General features: G+C 37.4%; 1 protein-coding gene across 1 annotated transcript in view; it reads left to right on the top strand.

Moving 5' to 3' along the window:
* Positions 1-1875: 1875 nt before the first annotated feature.
* The window catches only part of IQCM (IQ motif containing M), a 338360-nt gene continuing 315636 nt past the window's right edge, over positions 1876-24599 (top strand). The window contains exons 1-3 of the mRNA XM_087866408.1: positions 1876-1912; positions 10333-10415; positions 12410-12677. Coding sequence (XP_087722534.1) covers positions 1876-1912; positions 10333-10415; positions 12410-12677 — 388 coding nt within the window. The remainder of the gene's footprint in view (positions 1913-10332; positions 10416-12409; positions 12678-24599) is intronic.

The following is a 24599-nucleotide window of genomic DNA, read 5'->3' as shown; positions in this document are numbered from 1 at the left end:
GCCTTTTATCTAAGAGCATGTGGCTAGAGTGGTGACTTCCATAGGGCCATAATGGTTTGTGGATTTCTTTCTTTCTTTTTTTTTTTTTTTAAGATTTTATTTATTTATTTGAGAGAGAGCATGAGAGGGGGGAGGGTTAGAGGGAGAAGCAGACTCCCTGCTGTTCAGGGAGCCTGATGCAGGGCTCCATCCCAGGAGTCTGGGATCATGATCTGAGCCGAAGGCAGACCCTTAACTGACTGAGCCACCCAGGTACCCCATGGCTTGTGGATTTGCTCAAATAATCTCCAAATTATTTAACAGTTCTTGAATACTTCACCACAGTTTGATGCTCTAGTCAGCTAACTGAAAATTATACCTAGAGTTTTAGAACAAGAGGCTCCATGGGACTCTGTAAAGCATTTAATATCACTATTTCTAATTATAAAGCAATGTGAGCACACAGTAGTATGCACTGGTGTAACTGATTCCCTGGCTGTAGGGCAACATTTGATGCATTTTGGATAATCCTTTGGAAGTAATGATAATTTCAAAAGTAGGAGGAAGGGCTCAGCTCAATAAACACATTAATCAGCCCTTTATTGAGCACCTCCAGAATGGGATGCACTGAGCTGGGAACCATGAATGTCAAGGCAAAAGGCAGGGGTTTGCTCCTCCAGCTGACCATTTGAATCTTTTGGGAAACTTAAAAAATGTAGATGCCGGGGTTCCACTCTAGACTGATACATACATATATATATATACATACATATATATATGTATGTATATATATGTATATATAATTTTTAAAAAGATTTTATTTATTTATTTATTTGACAGAGAGAGAGAGAGCACGCACAAGAGAGGGAATATAACAGGGGGAGGGGGAAAGGGAGAAGCAGGCTTCCCGCTGAGCAGGGAGCCCAATGTGGGCCTCAATCCCAGGACCATGGGATCATGACCTGAGCTGAAGGCAGATGCCTAATGACTGAGCCACCCAGGCACCCCTAGACTGATATATTTTTAACCACCTCCCACCCAGGCAATTCTAATAGACATCCAGGGTTGAGGAGCCCCTGGTATGAAGTGTAGTTGGTTTTCAAGGCACTTAGAGTTTAATTGGGAATATAGGACTTCAATTTATATTTATCACTGTGTTTTTTTTTTTTCTCCTTACTCAGAAGCATATGATAAGTTTCAAGTGAGAGGCATGGACAACATGACTACTGTATTTGCAAGAACGGATCCCTAGAGGCTGGGTGATCATGAAGGAGGTAGGATTTGAACCTATGTTATAAGGATGGGTGGGACATACATTAAAAAAAAACAGGTGTGAGAACAGGGCATTCAAAGTAGAAAGCTAGACTCAACCTAAGCTCAGGTGTGTAAGCTCAAGGCAAGGATGTATAAGGTATGCGGCAGGTATTAACTGGCTATTATTTGGAAAATAATGAGAAATCAGAGGGGCCTGCTTAGGGACTTGGGCCCAAAGATGGGGATTTGAGTTCTGTATGTGCCACTAAATAACTGCTTATATTGACAAGTTGTTTCACATCTCTAAGCTCCAGTTTCCACATCTGCCAAAGCTGGGACAGTAGTTCCTGTCAGGTTGTTCGGAACCAGTAAGGTAATATGTATACAAGCACTTGGTAAACCACAGAGCCCCACCCAATGCTAGCTGTTGTTATCACTGCCTTTTGGAGGGGCAGGCATGGAAGATTTTAGAGCAGGGGAGTGATGTATAACAAGTGTTAATAATTCATCCAATTTTTTTTATGAGTGGCTGAAAGAAGTAGCTAAAAATTAGTATTTATAATCAATGAATTATTTAATGTAATTGTGTTTAGGGACTTGGAGCCCAACTTTCAAAAAAGAAGATCACCCTAACTGCCCATCATGGTTGCTGCAGAGCCTGTGCCTGATAAAGCAGAATGTGAGTATCACACTTCTGTAACAACTCAGGGCGTAATGTGTGATGCTCCAACAGCTTTGAGGAAACTTTTAATTATTAATCCTTGGAGCACTAAAGTTATTGGTGTACCTTGTAAGAATTCATCTCATCCCCTTTATTTAAATATAACCAACTTTTAAGAGATCTGTAGCAACTTTTAATTTAGTGTGCTGTCCAATATGGTGTCTACTAGCCACATATGGCATCAGTGCTTGAAGTGTGACCAGTGAAACTAAGGAACTGAATATTTAATTTTAATTTACTTTAATTTCAATACAAAAAACTGTTAATAAGTTATTGGAAAACTTTTAACCATGTTTGGAGCAACTTGAATATGTGAATATATTCCTTCAAGTCCATATTTTAGAAAATCTAAATATGGATTGAGTATTTTTGATTAAAGGCCAGTATCTGAATTGAGAGGTATATAATTGCAAAATGCATACAAGATTTTGAAGACAGAACCAAAAAAGAATGTAAAGTATCTCATTAATTTTTATTTATTTTTTTCATTAATTTTTAATATTGATTAATGTTGAAATGATATTTGGATATAGTTTAAATAAAATCTATAGCGATTAGTTACTGTATGTTATTAAAATTAATTTCATCTCTTTTCACTTTTAAAAGTGTGACTTCCGGGAAACAAATTGAGGATTGCAGAAAGCAGGGGGGTGGAGGGGTTGGGTAACTGGGTGATGGGTATTAAGGAGGGCACGTGTTGGGATGAGCACTGGGTGTTATACCCAACTAATGAATTGTCAAACACTACATCAAAAACTTATGATGTACTGTATGCTGACTAACTGAACAAAAATAAATAAATAAATAAATAAAGTGACTACTAGAAAATTTTAAATTACATATGTGGCTCACGTTGTATTTCTTTTAGAGCTGATCTAGACTTGGCACACTTCGGTAATCTTAAATTTAGGCTTGGATAGCCTGATTGAGAAACACTGAGTGCTGCGTAGATGGTTGGGAGTGTCAAGATTTTCCGGTTAAGCAACTTGCCCTTGGCTCTTGTGACTCCAGGCAGTATATGGTACAGGCTAGTGGACTTCTGTTCTAGGCTGCGAGTAGAATGCCATGTGGATTACTGTAACTCTCTATTTAAATAATACAGTACATTTTTAGATGGAGAGGGCAGAAAGGGAAGAAGATCCAGAAAGTGGAGGAAGAATGTTCTCTAGTTCCATTTTGCCTTTGGGTCATGCCCATAATTACTTAAATTATATTTGTAGTCTTGATACTGAAAGCTGGGAATTCCCCTGTCTGCTTAGCAACCGAATCCCACTCTCAGAAAGAGTAACATAGAAATTTTATTTTTTTGAAGGGGAGGTGCACTGTAAAATCTCCTTGAGGTAGATAAGAAACCTATTAATCACCTATTATTGCAAAAACGATAAGCTACTTTGCTAAAGAAGGAATCGAGAAAGTGGAGGAGTGAGGAAAAGTGTGTAAGAGACAACAGAATGCCGTTTCATTGGAAGTGAAGAGTTGGGTCATAATGCAGAATGTGTTGTGGAAAAGATGGTGGAGTATAGGTTTTAGGAGATGATAGCCATGTGCCATTTGGAAATTGGTTTTTGAACTCTTTTTGAAAAGAAATTAGACAAATTATGTTTTCCTCACTTGTATGTAATGAAATTGAATACAAACTATTTTCTTTGAGGTTCCTCTTTGAAGGGCTTCTGTTCGTTTCCTAGTTTCCACAAGTCTTTGCCCTGGAATGAATGAAACCATCTTTGTTCTGGCTTCTGTCTCCTGCTGCTCATCCCTAAGCTACTCCCCTCTCCTAACCTAACCCTGCCCTTCCCCTGAGCCTGCTTTGAGGAGATCTTTCAGTACGCACAGTAATCAATCCTTTGTGAGTTTGTTTTTTGCCCTGTGTGTTTGTTATTTTTAGCTAAGGAATATTAACCACACAATGAAAACTGAGGAAGAGCTCAGATATGGAAAACAGATAAGGTCTGAGCTGCTCTGATTGAAGAAGGAAGAGCCCGGAAGGCACATGAAATTGACGCCACAGAGTTTTAAAACCACCGCCTTGGTCTGGATTTGATTTGCTGTTTATTTCTCTTGGGATATTTGTTTTAAACCTTAGCTCTAATAAGACAATGTGAAATCTTCTGTCTTTAAAGGGGAATTCATACATTCATGAGCTGGCAGTAGGGGTGTGGGCGCCTTATGTTGGCTTCTGTCATAGCGTATGGCTCATACTGAGTGTCATGACTTTACTGACAACTGTTTTTCTAGCAGTAGGCTCTAAGTACCTGGAAGGTAGGGGTACCCAATGTCCTATTTATTTCAGCACGTTTAGCATCAAGTTAGGACCAGATTTAGCCCATTTAGCATCTGGGACTTAGTAGTGCTTAATGAACATCTACTAAACTAAATCTCATTGAGTCTGAGGTATGGCTTTTCTAACACTCGTGAAATCAAACACACAGGCACTTACTTTGACTATATAGGCAAAGGAGGCCTTAGCCATGTAGCTGTACATCTTTGTTCAGGATGGTTCCTTAGTAAATTTTTGTGAAGTCTGTAGAGAATGCAGCCTGTTTATAGGAAGGTTAGAAAGCCTCTTGATAAGGCCAGTTATTTTTGTTATGGTTATAAAAAATACATGTTTGCAAGTCCCTCCGTCTTTCTAGGAGAGAAAAGACTTGCTCAATTATACAATCAAGAGATGGCCAATGGCTTGTTCCCTGTTATAGCTTCCATAATTAGGTCTTCTGGTATCTTCACTGCAGAGATTACTAGAGCAATTGTACAGAACCTCTAAAGCATTAAAAGACATCTGAAGTTTTATGAACTACCAATCATAATACCATTAAAATGATGATATATGAAGAATGAGGCTTTTAAAAAATATATAAAATAAATGTAAGAAAATATTTTAGGCTAGTGAAATCGTTTGGCATTAGAAATTCATTATCTTTTCCCATGGAAATGTTAATATTTGCACTCATGTTTTATGTGAGTAGTATAAGTATTTCAATCTCTTCATGAACTTTATCATAAAATATTTGTTATTGCTTATAATGATTTTTTTTATTGCTTTTGGGGGGTTAGTAATTTGAAGAATCCAAAGTATAATGAAATTTTATTATTTGCAAATCTATTAATTAATTAGTTTTGGATAAAAAGAACTATAATAAGACCACATTTATTCAAACCAATTTAGAAAGTTGAAATTTATCTTTGTGCTACTGAAGAAATGAGGATTGACTAATGAAATTAATAATATCAACATGGTTGGAGAAAAGTTTAGCTCAATGATAGTAATAATACAGTAACTACAGTAATAATTGCTCACATTTATTGAAAGCTTATTATGTGCCAGGCGCTGTACTAAGTGCTTTGTAACCAAGTCCAATTGAATCCTCACAACCTGGTGCAAGATATGCTATTATTATTATCCTCATTTTACAAATGAGAAAATGAAGGCTTAAGACAATAAAATAAGATTCACGAGCAAATTGTAATTCAAGACCAAAAGGGTGTGACTCAGGAATGAGAGCTCTTAAAAATTATTCTATACGCTATGGATACATATTTGCAAATAAACAAAGCCTTAATTACAGATTTTTTTAAGAGAAGGAGCAGACCTTGACAACTTCCTCTTAATAATTGAAGTTCTAATGTGCACTTCAATGTATAAAAGCTGCATGCTTGTAGACTTACCATATAGTGAACAAAGAAACAGAAGCTTCAAAGATTATTAACTGGATGGATTCTTAACATCAAAGTTGTTTCATTTCTCATAATTTTAGACTCACTTGTTGAATATATATATTCAATTCACATTATAAAAATGACACACACTAGCTTTGCCTTTTCTTTCCTTTTTTTCTTTTTTTCCCTTTTCTGGAACAATCTAGCACCAGCCATTCGCCTTTCCTAAGGCACTGAGATATGAATTCTCTTGTGCTACCTTGAGAATTTAACTTTTTGGTTCAAAGGCTAATTTGCAGTTACAGGAGAAAATCAGAACAGCTGCCTCAGCATCTTAAATGCCAATGAGGGCTCAGGCTTAAATGCCAACTTGGAGTCAGTGTGTCAACATGCCTTCGGCTGGAGCTGTTTTAGGATCTGTGAGAAATTACTCTCTTTGGGTGGTGGCTGCCTTTCTCTGCCCCTTTAAGAACAGTCCCAGGCCTTGTCCTATTCAAGAACTTCACGGCCTGACTGCATGGGTTCACTGTGGCAGTCCCTCGGTGAGTCAGAATCTACTTGCTGTCTCCAAGAGGGCCATTAGGGTTGCCAGAGTGTGTATTAGCTTCTCCACAGTTCACAGGTGACAGGTGGCTCTTGGTGATGGAGAAAATCAGACACACTGGTCATCAAAGAGCCCGGAGAGAAGATGCTGCCTTAGGAATTTAACTCCTCTAAGGCCAATTAAGAAGGGAAAAATATCAGAACAGCTTTATCAGCACATTAAATTACAGTAAGGGCTCAGGATTGGCAGCTTGAAATGAAAGTGTCTTGGTCTGTTTGGGCTGCTGTAACAAAATGTCATAATCTGAGTGGCTTATAAGCAACAGAAATTTATTTCTCACAGTTCTGGAACTAGGAAGTCCAAGATAATGGTGCCAGTAGATTTGGTGTCTGGTGAGGCCTGCTTCCTCACTAATGGATGTCTTCTCACTGTAGGCTCACAGGGTAGAAGGGACTGCCTAGCTCTCTGGAGGCTCCTTCAAAGGGCACCAATCTCAATTATGAGGGCTCCACGCTCATGACTCAGTCACTTTCCAAAAAGCCCTCCTCCTAATACCATCATATCAGGCATTAGGTTTCAACATATGAATTTTGGGGGAATTCATGTCTTCAGTGCATAGCAGAAAGTGGCGATGAAATGCAAATATTTCACTAGAGTGACCAGGCAAACCTCAGAGGAGTGTCCAGTACTCACAAGGAGTAGCACATGGCATCGGGAAAAGCAGCAGATATGTAGAAAAAAGCAAGAAGCAACTCAGGAGACCAGCTCCTGGGTGGGCTTCCAGTATGGCTGACTTTGGAAGGGCCCTTTGAGTGTCAGAGCTTTGCCTGTAAATGAAGACTAGATCTTCATTTAGAATGAAGACATGATAGTTTTTATAAAGCTACGTTTTCACCAAGAACTGGTGACTTCATCATTAAGTTATATTGTGTGTCATGTGTGTGACGCACGACAGTACTGTAATTATAAGTAATTAGAAGGGAGATAGAGGAAGGGAATTAAAGGAGGAAAGATTGTCATGAGAGGAAGAAACAGAGGAGATGTGTGGCATCACACCTCAGAATAAGTTACTGCTTTTCCTCTGGGGAGTACATGGTCTGGTTAGAAGCCCCCTCAAAGTAGATTTAGATTTTAGTTGAAACTTGATGAAAAGTTTTCATTCCTGAGCACCTGTCTTTTCCATGTGAGGACCATGCATCATATGGCTTTCAGTGGTGACATTTATATGAATCATTTTATGATTGACGTGTGACTTTGTGCTCTGATCTGCACAAGGAACATGTATACTTCTTGAAGCACGTGCATGAAGTCTTGACAAGTGTTTTTTTATTAGAAAGAAGAAAAAAATCCACCAATCTATATCCTTAGAAATATGTAGATAGCTCTGAATGTGGGGTGATACAGAGGCAAATGTGGGCGGACAGGGAGATTTGGGTTTGTCAATGACTTACATACTTTCCATAGGTGAGAGTAGAAGGAGGGAAGAAACTGGGGAGCAAGAAAAGATGTTGTTTTTTCTAGAATGATTTCAGAGCAGCAATTCCAATGCTCAGTGATGGGACACCCTAGTAGATGCTTTTTCTTCTAACCCAGCACTTTCAAGGGGGGGTCTAGAGTCCAATTGTCTCCCTCCTTTATTGCTAGGGGTCTCCCCCAGGTTTCAGTCCTCAGGATGGCATTGCCCCCTCATTGCCTGTGACCCTTGAGTCTACATGGGGAAAAGCCAGGGAAAATTTTGTGAAGGAGTGAAGGGAGAACTTGTCCCCAATATTTTGTTATGAAAATTTCAAACATACAGCAAGCTTGAAAGAATTTTAAATTAACACCCGGAGACACCTACCACCCAGTTCTTACCATGAATATCTTACTGTATTTGATTTATTTCATATCCATCCATCAACATGCATATTAGTCAGAATTCATTATTTATTTATATTTTTTCTTCTATTGATATAAAATGTATGACAACAAAATGCCAAAATTTTGGCATATACTCACTGATTTATAATGATTACATATGCCTGTGTGATCGATCCACTGTGCATCAAAATATAGAACATTACTCTTACCCCATTACTCTTTCGTGTCCCTTCTCTCTCAATCCATGCCATCCCTGACCAGAAAAATCACTGTTCTTTTCTATTTCCCATATATGAGCTATGTTTGCACTAGAACTTCATATAAGTGGAACCATGAAGTATTGTGTGTGTGTGTGTGTGTGTGTGTGTGTGTGTGTAAGGATGCTTACTTTTCATAATGATTTTGAAATTCATCCATGTTGTGTATGTCAGTAGCTTGATTCTTTTTTATTGCTGAGTAGTATTTCATTTGTGAATATACCACAGATGTTGATACACATCTGGGCTGTTTCCAATGTAGAATTATTATGAATAAAGTTTCCTTGAGCTTTCCTGTACAATGCTTTTGTAAATTTATGCTTCATTCTCTTTGATAAATACCTAGGAGTGGGATTGCTAGGTCCCAGGCTAGATGTATTTAAGTTGTATGAGAAATGGCTATAATTTTCCCAAGCTATCTTATCTTGCATTTCTACCAATGACACATGAGTGTTCCAGTAGCTCCACAGCATCACCAATTTTGGCTGTTATCAGGGTTTTTAATTTTAGCCATTCTGGTGGGTATGTGGTGGCACCTGCTATGATCTGAATGTTTGGGTCCCCCCAAAATTGGAATTTTGAAATTCCAACCCCCAAAGGTGATGGTACTGGGACGTAGGGCCTTTGGGAGGTGTTTAGGTCATGAAGGTGGAACCCTCATCAAGGGGATTAGTACTCTTATAAAAGGGACCCCAGAGAGGTCCCTAGTGCCTTCCACCTTGTGAAGATACAACTAGATGTCGGGGAGCTGGAAGAGGGCTCTCACCTGACCATGCTGGCACCTTGATCTTGTACTTCCAGCCTCCAGAATGGTGAGAAAAAAATGTCTGTTGTTTGTAAGTCACTCAGACTGTGGAGTCTTGTTATAACAGCCCAAGTGGACTAAGTCAGTATCTCATTATGATTTCGATTTACATGAAGATGAATTTTTTATTATTTTTTATTTTTTAATTTTTTTAGACTTTATTTACTTGAAAGCGAGAGAGAGAGGGAGAGAGAGAGAGAGAGCATGAGCAAGGGTGGGGAAGGCAGAGGGAGAGAGACAAGCAGACTCTTTGCTGAGCAGGGAGCCTGATGTAGGACTGATCCCAGTACCCAGAGATCATGACCTGAGCTGAAGGCAGACGCTTAACTGACTGAACCACCCAGGTACCCAAGATGAATTTTTTAATTACTTAAAATTTGAGAGGGTGAAAAGAAGGGAGAATATCTTGATCCTAAGAATACTAAAGGAGGTAGAGTTATAGGAATGGGGAGCACACTGGCTAAATTGAAAAGCCAATTCGAATCAATAATTTGGTAATATATTTAAATTTTACTGAGTCCCGTTTAAGAAGAAGAAGCCAAGAAACACTTATAAATGTCAGGATCAGCTAATACTGAAGGAAATATAGCAGGAGGAAAAACTTAGGCAAGACTAAATGAGAATGATGTAGTCTATGCTATAGAATCCTATATGTAGCTCTGGATAAAAAGAATAAGAATCTTAAGAAAGTATAAATGAGATAAGAGTTATTATAATGTTACCCATTTGTAGGTGTGTATTTTTTATTTCAATGCTATTCCTACCTAATAAACCTATTGAGTTTATTTTGCAGTTATAATTTTAACTAGTTGTAAGGTAAATATTTATAGAGAAATGTACAGCCATATGAATTAGTCATCAGGTAGGGAAAACACACTTAGATTTGTTAATTTTTGTGCCCAAGTCATGTTATGTCTTCTATATAGTAACATTTAAAGAACTTCAAAAGCTGAAGGGGACTTCAATTTTGTGTGCTTTATTTGGTTCCCCTAGACTTTAATAAATAAGGATGATCTACCTTGTCACTCTCACCATTGTAAACTGATGTTTTTTAAAGTAAAGTATTACATTGAAGGAGCATTACACGAACTTCTTATGCATCCGCTGTTAACGTCCACTTGGAACACTTAACTTTTTATAATGCTCTTCAAGAATCATCACTGCCCGAATTTTAATCTCATAGTTTTGCCATTTGTGATTAAGAAAGTACATTAATTACATTAAAAAAGTAAAATATTTTGTGTTTCTGTTTTAGGTCCTATATTAGAGATCACCAAGCAAGACTTTTTTCAAGAAGCAAAAACTCTCATTGCCCAACATTATGAGAAAATAAATGAGGTTAATGCTTTGCATTTATCTAACTTATTTTTCAGGAAACTAAAAACTATTTTTGTATACTATAATAATTGTTTCAAATGGTTGCATGAACCCTAATAGATTCTGAGTAGAAGAGAAAAATGAAATTTTTGATAGCTATAAAAATTGATTTTAGATTGTATTTAAAAATAAGATTTTTATAGCTATAAAGATTATTTAATTACATGTATATTTGCACATTTAATCCAATTTTTAATGTTTTCTTTTAATGAATTATAACTGAAATATTTGAAATACAGATCTCAAATAAATATCTGTCTTTGAACACTATTAGATAAAACTAAACTAGGAAATATGCCATGAGCTGTGTGCCCCCAGCATGACACGCTTCTCTGTATCTTCTTCCATATCACCTTGCATTAGAACCGTTTACTAGTCTGGGTGTTCCTTGAGGGCAGTACCTCTTTTTTGACTGTTGCATCTCCAGCAACAGGCTTTGTGGCTGGCTCAATAAATATTTGCTGAATGGCACAGATCTGGAAGGTGAGAAGGAGTGTAAGGGAATGGGTCAGCAAAGAGATAGGAGAGTCAGCACAGGATGAAATTTTAGAGGAAAACCTCTCCAGAGGAGATGGGAAATAGCAGCTATTTTGACAAATGGGTCTTTGGGGAGACAGGTGAGGGAAGGGGATCTTAGGATGGCTTACTGTGTGCCACACTATAGTATCTCCTTTCAAATACTTTAAACAAAAAAATTTTTTAAAAGATTTTATTTATTTGAGAAAGACAGAGTGATCTGCGCTAGCACAAGAGGAGGTAGGGTCAGAGGGAGAAGCTGACTCCCTGCTGAGCGCCCCAATATAGTTTTTTTTTAAAAACTGAATTTTAGATAATGATTTTAAATATTTTTCAATGCTTACTGTGTAGGGGAGGGGGGAATTATAATCGTTACATATGTTTCCTTTGAATGATCGTCTAGGCTGAGACTGGTCATAGGTGGTTTTAATTTTGTAATCAACATTGTTAACACTGCTTAACTTTTTCCTCTAACCAATTAAAAATAATTTTAAATTATATTGATTTCACTAGTAGGCACATGGGATGAAAACTTCACAGTCTAAAGAGTTAGATAGATGTACTTTAGAACATTTAACTTTTTAAAGAATTTTATCCAATCATAAGAGCTTACTGTTCCATCTTTGGTTGCTTAGCAAAACATAGTACTAGCATATTAAAACCTTCTTATTGGTGTCTTGAGTTGGCAACTTTTTTTTGGATGGGAGTGTTGAGGGCAGGGAACTATAGCTCTATCTATGGGCCAAGAGAATGTCTAGAATAGAACAATTACAATTGTTTGGGTAATTACCTGTCAGGGACCTGGCACTGTATTATTTTTCAATTGCTCAAGGTAGTCAAAATTAAGAAGGAATTAAGTATTATTTTTCAATTGCTTAAGGTAGTCAAAATTAAGAAGGAATTAAGTGATTGAAATCTGAAATACAGATTTGATTATTAATATACTTTTCTAGAGAACCTGCTTCTTGTGTGAGCTGTAATTTCTTACATTCAACAGAGAAAGAGCTTTAAGAGTGTCAGTATTTTATGGACATTTGAAAATTCTTAAAAGATGCTTGAAAATTATTAAATTCTTATATGCTTACTATTTGAAAACTTCTATTTTAAAATGGACTTTAAAGCTGCATTTGAAAATATCACATGTGAGGAGAAAATTACTATTGGAGAATTTACATTTTTTTTTTTTGAAGTGGAATGTAATCCTCATTCTTATTAAGGGCTTTTGGAAAACTATAAAGGATAACATCAGCTTTACCTGAGTACTGTCATGTGCTTTATAGTAAATATCTTATGTAGTAAGGTACTTTATAAAATACATTTAGTGGGTATAATTTTATTAACTTATTAATAAAATATATAATTTTATTATATGATTAATATTAAAGTTAAATAAAATTTAAATATAAATTAAATTAAATTTATTTTTGTTTTACTCACAGAATAAAGTTCAAGGTACTTCTGTAAATGTTTTTAAAAATAAACATCAAAAACCAAAATCTGGCAAATTCATACCTTTGGAGATTAAAAAAAAGGAAACACTTGATGTCGTTGAAGAACTTTGGACAGCACACAAAAGTATGTGTTTTCCCAAACACCTGTTCAAAAGTGAACATTTTAAGGAGCCCTCACAACGAACTTTTTTCAAGGAGCCAGACATTTTTAGCGTAAAGGAGAAATTCAAGGACTCTATGGATCTAATTGTGAAAGGTAAGTTTTTGGTGTAGCAAAGAAGTTCAGTGAACCAACAGGCAAAACCCTTTGCTTCTGGTGTGCTTTTAATGGAATTTCCTTGTTGAAACAAAAGCCCACACTTTAACTCTTAGCAGTTGAAGGCGGGGAGGCACGATTAAAAGAGTTACTAAGCTCTGGGGTTACCAGAAATTGAAAGGAGAGTACACTAATGGGAACGAGGAATTTATTGGGACAAAATTGCTTAGCCACGTCTTCCAACAGAGTGATATTTCTTCTAATATACGACCTCAGACTGTGTAGTTCACAGCTAATAAAGCAGTGAAAGGTTTATGGTTTTGAATTCTATTGTTGAGCAGGATAGATAAGGTAGGCAAGTTCTCTGTGAATGTGTTCCCCCAAAACCCCAAAAAGATTTTTGGGAGCTATAGAATTTTCCTTTAAGACAAATTATAGGAAAGGTTTACTTTCTATCAGGAACTTGGCAAGATGGAACCTGGAAGTCTATTTAAGCAAAGTGATATTGTTTTCCAGAGACTAATGGCTGAAATAAATGACTTCTTAAGACACATTTCTGTTTAAGCCTTCATAACTTCATTTTTCCTCTTTTGTTATTCCTTGTTATGTTATTCTTTCATGTGAAGTTTTTTGATTCAATTGAGTGCCTGCTCTGTGGCGGGCACTATGTTAGAAGCTGGAGAAACAAAGATTAAAGGGCTCGTAGAGTAATGGTGAGGATGAATGCCTGGGTAATTTCTTATCATCTAATTGTGACAATTGCTGTACTAGACATAAGTGCAAAGCATTATGGAGACATTGAAGAGTAATCAACCAAGTACCAGAATGAAAGTTTCTCAGAAGAGATCTCATTAGGAAGGGGTTTTAAGGAGAAGTTTGTTAAGTGTAGGGTGGGTAAAGAAGAGGCCATTCTGGGCCATGGGAGAAAAATATTAAAGCCCTGAAGGAAGAAAGAATGTGATGTGTTTTGGGAAAGGAGAGATGTAATAAGAAGTAAGGTTAAGAAGATGTGAGTGAGGCTAGATTTACAAGAGAATATAATAGCAGGCCGAGGATTCGAACATGTGTATAGTAGAAAGCCATTGGTGATTTCAAGCTGAGGGTGGGGAAGAGGGTGGAGAGGGGTTTACAGCAGCATTTCTCAAAGTGTAGTCTTCTGAACACTAGTTCTGAGGGGTTCATCTCAGCAAAAGGGATCTTTGGCTAGATACATTTAAAAAAATGCATTTACTGGTTGAGATTCATATTGAGCATTAATATATTAAAGCTCTATGAAATGCTGCAGAAAATAATTCTGTTTGCTGTTTTTAACCTGGCTATCACCAATTCACTTGAGCAAAGAATTCCTAAAGAAAGATATTGAGGTGTCTAGACTGGAAAACTGGGTAGATAGACATCATTAAGTTGAGATCAGAATTCAGAGGGACAAATGGATTTTAGGCAGGTGGAGAAGGGGATGGGAAAGATACTGAATTCAGTTTTAGATCTGCTAAGTAGACACGCATATGGAGACAGTCATTAGGAAGTTGGAATTGTAGATCTGGTAGTTAAGAGAGAGAGATAGGTGAAGACTGAAGATTAATATTGGGAGTCACTGCCGTGCCATAATTGTGGGGGTCATACATTTGTTCAACCAACATTTACTTACGATGTGAGATGTATAGAGACAAAAGATATGCTACTTGTCCTTAAGAAGTTCAAACTTGATATATGTAATTTGTCTGTGGTTGGATGAAGAAGGATAAATGGATAATTACAATATAGTGTGACCCATACTGTAATAAAAACAAGCTTTACTGCTTTGAAATCAATAGGAAAGATACCTAATTCAGATATAGTAATCAGGGATGTATTCCCAGATTTAAAGTCTTTGGTACATTTTGAAGGATGAATAAGTTTACTCAAGAAAGAAGAAAAATTCTGTCTGGTCAGATGGTCTGACCTCTAGACGATAATGGATATCTGAGAAAGTGATAGTGATATATTTGCGGGAGCTAAAATGATTTCACATAACTGAAATGAGGATTGAAGAGTAATTAGAGATGAGACTAGATATTGGAGAACTTTGAGTTTTAGCCTAAACGCAATGGGAACCATTCAGATGTTTTAATGAGAAGTTGCAGTGATCACATTGGCATTTTAGAACATTTCTGGGAGCAGAGATGTAGTGTGATGAATTTTGGAAGCACAAAGTCTACGAATGAGGAGACTAATTTATATGAAAAAGGATGACTTGAATTAAGGTAGCACCCCTGGGGCCAGAACTAAGGGGAGAGATTTTAGAGATATTTGAGAAATCGAGTTATCTAGATTTGGTCAACAATAGATGGAACATAAGACACAAGGAAAGGGCTGTGGGATTCTTGGCATAGTGGTTTGTCCTAGTGGCAGCATGGAAACACATGTGACATATTAAAGGGTTGAGGATGCATCTTATGTAATGGTAAAACTGCCACCAGCAACCAGCTGGAATTTAGACCATGTACCTACTGAGCTTTGTTGTTCTAGGTGATGAAGTTGGGAAATAGTGTTATTGAAATATGTTGCTGGTTTTGGCTGCCTTTGGGAAGTTATTATGAAAAAAAAAAGATGAGCTAACAAAAGTATTGGCTGGTTTGCAAGCAGAAATGAAAGGGCATAGTCATACCAGGTATCTGGGTCCTTGGTTTTGAACAAATGTCTAATACTTATCATTGCAGCAAAAATCAGATTAAGGGTATGTCCTTCGTAACCCAGCCCCATTATCTCAGATCACCTCCTGGCACTTACCACTAAGGTGAAAGACTAAGGCAAGGGGTGAAGAAGTGAAGATACAAAAGATTTTAAAGCTATGCTTAAAAAAAGAACATTGAATGTGGTTATTGGCATGAAGAATTAATTAGAAGAAAATAGATTAAAAAATCTACCAAATATTTTAGAGAATTTTATTGCCAGAGAAACCATGAACCTTGATTTAATCAAATATTCGAAAGTAAAATAAGGTGGCTTTATTTGGAAGTGACCCACAAAAGCTGTACAGTCCCCAAGGAGGATAATAGCAAGATGTGGCCAAACAAGGAAAAAAACTTCCCAGAGTGGATCCAGGGGCCACGAAAAAAAATGAATGAGAGAGTTTACTCCCAGAACAGAATCACTGTATACTCAAAAAGAACTTCCCTGCCTCCAGGGCATGGAGCTTCTCAGTGACTCCCCAGCAGATTCTATAACTTCTTCGGTTGGTGATTGCTATGTGTCTTCTCTTTTTCTCTTTCACTAATGGAGTTTTTCCTGAGGTTATCCTGTACCTGCCCCACCACTGGAAGTTGTGTGTGGAAATAATTGTTATGTTTGGTGCACGTTATTACCGGACCAGAAGGAGCCACACCTGGACCTGATGGAGAATACAGCAAACAGCCAGAGATTCTGGACACTGAGCTGGATGTAGTACTCTGGCTGAACTTTAGGTTATCTCCTTTGAGGAGAGGAAGAGTGTGATTTGTCAGGGAATAAGAATGGATAGATAATTGATGTCCAAATGGGCTGACTGTGGCAGAGACTGGCTAGATGTTTATCAAACTTATTCCTATATCCTTTCTTCCTGGGCACTTGGCTAACATACATTGGTCATGTCCCTCACAGTTAGAGCTATGTGACTAGGGTTAGGCTCAGTGCAGTATAGCTGGAGGTGATGCCCATCCAAAAAATGTCTTGTGTTCTCCTTTCAACATGGTTCCTCTCATTTTCAAGTATGAGGACTCTTGTTCCATACTCTTAAAACAATTGCAATTTTACTGACGGGAGAATGATAAAAATGCTTTTAATAACTGTTGATTGAAAATTTTTGTTGAGATACTGAATAAATATACAAACTCAGTATGGGGAATACAGAAGTGAGAAAAATGGTGATGGCTTCCTCCCTATGGAACTTGTAGTCTAGCAGGAGAAACAGGTATCAATTAAATAATCACTTGTATGCAGTTGAGAATAGATGACAAATGAATGGGACCTGGGCATCAGCAAAGGCTTTCTATAGGAAATTGTAAGCTATGAAAGATATGGAGGAATTACTCAGTCAAGAAGTAATTCCTGCTGTTTCAAAAAATAGAAACAGAAGGAAAACTACCAAACTCATTCTAGGAGGCCAGTATTACCTTGATCCCCAAACCAGGAAAACACCCCATCAAAAAGGAGAATTACAGACCGATTTCCCTGATGAATATGGACGCCAAAATTCTCAACAAGATCCTAGCTAATAGGATGCAAAAGTACATTAAAAGGATTATCCATCAAGACCAAGTGAGATTCATCCCTGGGATGCAAGGGTGGTTCAACATTTGCAAATCGATCAGATCATATCAACCAGAAAAGAGTCAAGAACCATATGATCCTCTCAATTGATTCAGAAAAAGCATTTGACAAAATACAGCATCCTTTCCTGATTAAAACCCTTCAGAGTGTAGGGATAGAGGGTACATTCCTCAATTTCATAAAAACAATATATGAAAAGCCTACAGCGAATATCATTCTCAAAGGGGAAAAGCTGGAAGCCTTTCCCTTAAGATCAGGAACACGACAAGGATGCCCACTCTCGCCATTATTATTCAACATAGTACTAGAAGTCCCTGCAACAGCAATCAGACAACAGAAAGGGATAGAAGAAGAATTGGGAAAGAAGAAGTCAAACTGTCTCTCTTCACAGATGACATGATACTCTATATAGAAAACCCAAAAGACTCCACCCCCAAACTACTAGAACTTACAGAGCAATTCAGTAATGTGGTGGGATACAAAAATCAATGCTTAGAAATCAGTTGCATTTCTATACACGAACAATGAGACTGAAGAAAGAGAAATTAAGGAATCTATTCCATTTACAATAGCACCAAAAATCATACGTTATCTCAGAATTAACTTGACCAGAGAAGTAAAGGATCTATATTCTAGAAACTACAAATCACTCTTGAAAGACATTGAAGAAGACACAAAAAGATGGAAAAATATTCCATGCTCATGGATCGGAAGAATAAACATAGTTAAAATGTCTATGCTACCCAGAGCAATCTACACTTTCAGTGCGATCCCAATCAAAATACCAATGACATTTTTCAAAGAACTGGAACAAAAAGCCCTTAAATTTGTGTGGAATCAGAAAAGGCCCCGAATCTCCAAGGAATTGTTGAAAAACAAAGCTGGGGACATCACGTTGCTGGATTTCAAGCTATACTACAAAGCTGTGATCACAAAGACAGTATGGTACTGGCACAAAAACAGACATATAGACCAATGGAACAGAAGAGAGAACCCAAAAATGGACCCTTGGCTCTTTGGGCAACTAATCTTTGACAAAGCAGGAAAAAACATGCAGTGGAAAAAAGACAGTCTCTTCAATAAATGGTGCTGGGAAAATTGGACAGCTACATGCAAAAGAATGAAACTTGACCACTCTCTCACACCATACACAAAGATAAACTCCAAATGGATGAAAGACCTCGATGTGAGACAGGAATCCATCAAAATCCTAGGGGAGAACATAGGCTGCAACCTCTTTGACATCGGCCACAGCAACTTTTTTCATGACACATCTCCGAAAGGCAAGAGAAACAAAAGAAAAAATGAACTTGTGGGACTTCATCAAGATAAAAAACTTCTGTACAGCCAAGGAAACAGTCAAAAAAACTAAGAGGCAGCCCATGGAATGGGAGAAGATATTTGCAAATGACACTACAGATAAAAGACTAGTATCCAAGATCTACAAAGAACGTCTCAAACTGAATACACTAGAAACAAATAATCAAATCAAAAAATGGGCAGAAGATATGGACACTTTTCCAATGAAGACATACAAATGACTAACAGACACATGAAAAAATGTTCAAAATCATTTGCCATCAGGGAAATTCAAATCAAAACCACCTTGAGATATTACCTTACGCCAGTTAGAATGGCAAAAATTGACAAGGCAGGAAACAACTAATGTTGGAGAGGATGTGGAGAAACGGGATCCCTCTTACACTGTTGGTGGGAATGCCAATTGGTACAGCCACTCTGGAAAACAGTGTGGAGGTCCCTTAAAAAGTTAAAAATTGAGCTACCCTATGATCCAGCAATTGCACTACTGGGTATTTACCCCAAAGAGACAGATGTAGTGAAGAGAAGGGCCATATGCACCCCAATGTTCATAGCAGCATTGTCCACAATAGCTAAATTGTGGAAGGAGCCAAGATGCCCTTCAACAGATGACTGGATTAAGAAGATGTGGTCCATGTATACAATGGAATATTACTCAGCCATCATAAAGAACGATTACACAACATTTGCTGCAACATGGGTGGGACTGGAGGAGATTATGCTAAGTGAAATAAGTCAAGCAGAGAAAGACAATTATCATATGGTTTCACTCATTCATGGAACATAAGAAATAGGAAGATCGATAGGAGAAGGAAGGGAAGAATGAAGGGGGGGGGTAAACAGAAGGGGGAATGAACCATGAGAGACTGTGGACTCTGGGAAGCAAACTGTGGGCTTCAGAAGGGAGGGGAGTGGGGGATTGTGATAGGCTGGTGATGGGTATTAAGAAGGCCACGTATTGCCTGGTGCACTGGGTGTTATACGCAAATAATGAATCATGGAACATGGCATCAAAAACTGGGGGTGTACTGTATGGTGACTAATATAACAAAATAAAAATTATTAAAAAAAAAAGAAGTAATTCCTGCTTGGAGTTCTAGGCCATGGGAAAACCATTTGCAGTGGCACAATGGAGGGAAACACAGAAATGATTTCAAAGAAGTGCAAAAAGAACTAATGTGGTTGCAGTTCTGAGAAGGAGCAGGAGAGGGGTTAACTGTAGCTATGTGAGAAACAGAACCTTGTAGTCAGTGCTGGGCTAGCAGATGTTTAATAACTGGCTATGGTGGGCGAGAAGGAGGGAGCCTGATTTATAGATTTGCCAGTTTCCATGGTGTAAATACTCGAAGGTAGCCAATTACAAGCTGCCAATGTTATATCACTGATCACGTGATTTGGGAAGAGATGCTCATGGTCTGTTCCGAGAGTTGTGGCAAACACCTTTCGTACACCACTTGAAATCCTCTCAGACTCATTTCTTATTCCAGCTACTGATGTAGAGTCTGCTTCCTTCTCCAGGCTTCCCTGATGCCATCCTGGCTTGGGACACAATAGGAATGGGCTCAGCACTGATGCATGAGCAACCAGGAAGGGAGGATAAGAGCCAATGGAAAAATGTCTCTGCCTTTCTTCCCGAGGAAGAAGGGTCTCAGTGACACTCTATAAAGCTTCTCAGAATGTCCCAGTTTCTTGTAGTGATGGTCCACTCAAAAAGGATTCTTAGATTAGCCCTTTCTTGTTTTCTTTCTCCCTTAAAATACTCTCTTAAAAATATTTTGATGGTGAATTGTCAGTAGTTGCTGAAAGATTGGGAGTGGAGTGTGAGGGAAAAGAAGAGTCAGGGAAGGATGATTCTTAGGCTTTAGACCTGATGAACTGGAAGATAGGAATTGCCATTTTCTGAGACAGGAGAGGAACATGCAGTTTTCAATGGGCAGAAAGTTAGAGCTGAGATTTGGACACATTATGTTTAATGTGCCAATTATGCATACAAATGAAAGTGTCAGGTAGTGTGTAATATAAGTGTGGGCTCAAAGAAAAGAAAAGTTGGGAGTTACTCAGGTACAGATCAATATTGTCTAATATAAATATAATATGAACCACAAATATGATCAAGAGTTTTCTGGTGGCCACATTAAAAAGATAAAAAGAAACAGGCAAGGGGCACCTGGCTGGCTCAGTCAAAAGAACATGTGACTCTTGATCTTGGGGTTGTGAGTTCAAGCCCCACATTGGGTATAGAGATTACTTAAACAAACAAACAAACTTAAAAAAAGAAACAGGAAAATTAATTTAATTTAAAATTTTAAAAAGATTTTATTTATTTGAGAGAAAGAGCGAGAGAGAGAGAATGAGCGGTGGGGAGGGGCAGAGGGATAGAGAGAGAAGCAGACTCCCTGCTGAGCAGGAAGTCTAATGCAAGACTTGATCCCAGGACCCAGAGATCATGACCTGAGCTAAAGGCAGATGCTTAACTGGACTGAGCCACCCAGGCATCCTGGCAAATTAATTTTAATAGTAGATTTATTTAATCTAATATATTGAAAATAGCCAATATAAAATTGTTAGTATTTTACAGTTTTTTTCATACTAAGTCCCCCAAATCCAGTGTATATTTTAGAAATTGGACTAGCCATATTTCAAGCGCTCAGTAGCTATAGTTGGCAAGTGGCTACTGTATTGAACAACATAGATATCAATTTTATTTACAATCATTGACTAAGATAGTCTAAGAAATAAATGTTGGTGGAAAAAAAAAATCCAAGGACTAAGTCCTGGAGGTTTCCAATATTTAGAGGGCAAGAAGAGGAGTACCCAGCAAAGGAAGTGGAAAAAAAACAGCTAGGGAGTGTGTGAAATATGTTACTCATATTTCTTTTTTTAAAAATGTTTATGAATTTATTTATTTATTTGAGAGAGAGGGCATGCACTCACATGCATGTGAATGGCAGGAGAGGGGCAGAGGTAGAAGGAGAATCCTCAAGCCAGCTGCCAGCTGAGCATGAAACCCTGTGCGGGGCTCAATCCCACGACCCTGAGATCATGGCCTGAGCTGAAACCAAGAGTCAGATGCTTAACCAGACTGAGCCACCCAGGCGTCCCATGTTACTCATATTTCAGTCAAGTATTAGGAATGCCTTAGACAGGAGCAAGGAAAGCTCATCCGTTGTCCTAGAAGGAAGACGGGGCCATGGGTACAGACACAGGGTGATTGGTAGATTAGGTGGTGGGATTACTTTTTTTTTTTTTTTCAGTGAAATTAGAAGTGAGGTCTTCACTTGAGGATGGGATGGGAATTATTGAGTGTTGAGGAGTGAGGAAAAGGGTGAAATAATCGTAATCTGGGAAAGTGTGGAAGTGCTTGGAGTATGAAATGATAATTTGCTGTGAAAAATATACCCTCTTTTTTGTTTGTTTGTTTGTTTAAGAGAAAAGAGAAATAGTTGAGAAGTGTCAATAAGGATAAAGGAAGAATTTGACTTTATCTATAGCCCTGAGTACCGAAAGGGTAGAAGAGAAGAATAGTTAACCCTTGAGAGAGCTGTTGAAGAAGTTGTGCCCTTAGGAAAATAAGGGGGGTTAGAATGAGAACATTAGGGAGAACATAGCTAAAATATCACTTTAGCTGATGGAAGATCTGGGATTTCTTACGGTACAGTTAAGAGTTTGGGGAGGTGATTCAAGGAAGGATGAAAGAGTGGGAGTCTGTGGAGATTAAGGTCAACAGCAAAGAGAGTGAGAAGACTAGTTCTGAGGGTCTTTTATAGAAAGTGGGTAATTCCTTCTAATGGTAATCTCCTTTTGGGGATTGTTTTCTTTAGTGGTTTGTAATCAGGAGGCCAAGGATGTTTTGGGTAGGGGATGTGCGAAAGGAGTGAAGGTTTTATCAAGAGCACAAGGAGGACAGTGGTCCTGCTATTACAGGCTCTGTTAAAGTCAGAGACATTTTACTGGGAGCCTTTGCATGTGTCCTACCAGACAGCTATGAAGTGCTGATCTTAAGAGTTTATATTTGACTTAAAATTGGAATTCATTTCTCAAAGTTCTTATCTCAAAAAGTATATATTAAGTCTGTAACTTGGATCTATTTTTTAAACATATTCCCAATATTCACTTCAGTGTGAATGGAACCATGATCTAAGATATCAGTGGTATTAATTCCAGAACTTGATTAAAGTTTGTGAGATTAGAAAGAAAAGTGAGTCCCGTGTGTATGATATATGTACCTTTTGCTCACACTGCACTGACAAACCAGCTGCAATATCTTCTGTAAGCTAAACATCTATATGAGAACAGGCCAAACGTTCCTTGAATTTGATCCAAGGATATCAACTTTGAAAATACACTGTAACAATTAAAATATCAAATATTTTTAGTAAATATGTTCTTTGTGCTTGAATATAATACATGTCCATATTTTTCTTAATAGAGCATAATCAGAAAAAATATTAAATGATTTCTTCTTTGAGTATATAGAAGTCTACAGTACTGCTTAACCAGTTTCTATTGTCAAGCTGCCAACAATTTATGGATTTTGATAATTAGAAATCACATGTAAAAATCTGTTTCTGTAATATATATGAAATACTAGATTATAGTTACTACATGCTATGTAGTATTCATCTATTTACATGTTCCCTTGGGAACAAAAAATACTTAGGTGTAATTTTGAGTCATTTGAATTTGAAAACAGATTTTAATTAAACCCAATGAGATTTCCTGATATTCGTGTCAAGCAAATATGTTTAGGGTCAATATTGGATTGTTCCTTTACCAGTTTAGAAAAGAGTAGACATGTGTGTGTGTGTGTGTGTGTGTGTGTGTGTGTGTGTGTGTGTTTGCATGTGTATATGTATTTTTTGGTCTCCAAATACAAATCATCCTTTAAATATAAAATGAAGGCATAATGAATTTTAATAATGCTTTAAAATAACTACGTGGCTAGAAAGCACTAGAGAAGTCTATCAGGAAAAATGACTTTGTGCTATGTTTATTTATTTCTTGCCCAGTGGTGAAAACTTACTAGTTTTTTTGGATCAACAATGTATATAAAATCTTCTATTTCATATTTTAGTGATTTTAAGTATACATATGATATTAACAAATACATTAAAATTGTTTTTTACCCATTCCCACAAAATTATTTGGAAGAATTTAAGACCAAGTTTCATAACAATTTATAAGAAACATGCAAACTAGAGGCTTTTTTTAATGAGGTGGAGAATTATATTGAATTTGATATTACAAAATAATTTGAGTTTTGGAGCTTTAGAACTTGCAGCATACTAATCTTCCTCTGTGTATAAAAACAGACTCTACTTGAGGAATTTCTAAATGAGGGAATAAATTTTGGATAATCACAGATTTTTGCAACTGCTTCTCTGCTTCTCTTAGTTTTCTTTCTGGTTTAGATTGCTATGTTTCTTCCCATTTCTTGCCAGTAATTTTCTTTTGCTTACCTATGCTCTTGAAAAAAGAACTTAAACAGAATTCAGATTAGCAAATTGTATATTTGAGTGACAGATGTCTTGAACACAGTTCTTTTTTCCTTATGCTTTTTCTTTTTTTATGCTGACCTGGTAAGTTCTGAAATAGAAAGATGCAGGGTGGGGACTCTAAGACAGGAGACTCATTGCTTCTGTAGTGACATGGTTTACTACACAGAAGTAGTCATAAAGTTCATTACCTTTTAATAAAGTAATAGTATCTTAAGTTTAAATTATTAAACATTATTAAGGATTTAGAGACAGTTAAAAGGCATTCTTTTTACCATCTGTCTTCTATTATTTTATTAGCCCAGAGGATAATTTAGGGAATAACAGAAATCTTAGGATAGAGTAGTGACTTGTAGGGGTTTTATGATTAAGTATACTTGTTCCGTTTTGCTTTTGACAAGGGACACAAGCAGTGAAGAGCTGAGGCTAGTGAAATATTTTGCAGTGGGCTAGGGTTCTTCCTAAGTCATTTGTACATAAGCTTTCTGTACAAGTAAATAATTCCACCTTCTCTTAGGAACTAAAATGAGAGCGGTTCATTCTAGGAAGTGGTTTCCTATTAGCAGTGAAAACCTTCAGTGGGCATTTGTTGCTTTTGGCTTCTCAACATGCTTTAACCTTACTTACCTCCGGGAACAGTGCTCAGATTTGGCTTTGGAGAAACACTCCCTCCCACTTGGAGTCTGTGTAGTTTGGAAAGAGCTGTCACTGTCACCCACCCCCCAGTGCAGCCTTGGCATGTGATTCAGGGACAACCATAGAGATGAGCTTATTCTCCTGACCACAGTGACGGGCTGAGTGATTGGGCTTAAACCAGCAA

The sequence above is a fragment of the Ursus americanus genome, chromosome 13 (assembly GCF_024610735.1).
Source record: "Ursus americanus isolate L20-20 chromosome 13, mUrsAme1.1.p, whole genome shotgun sequence".
Classification (NCBI taxonomy): domain Eukaryota; kingdom Metazoa; phylum Chordata; class Mammalia; order Carnivora; family Ursidae; genus Ursus; species Ursus americanus.
This window is presented reverse-complemented; position numbering and strand designations above follow the sequence as displayed.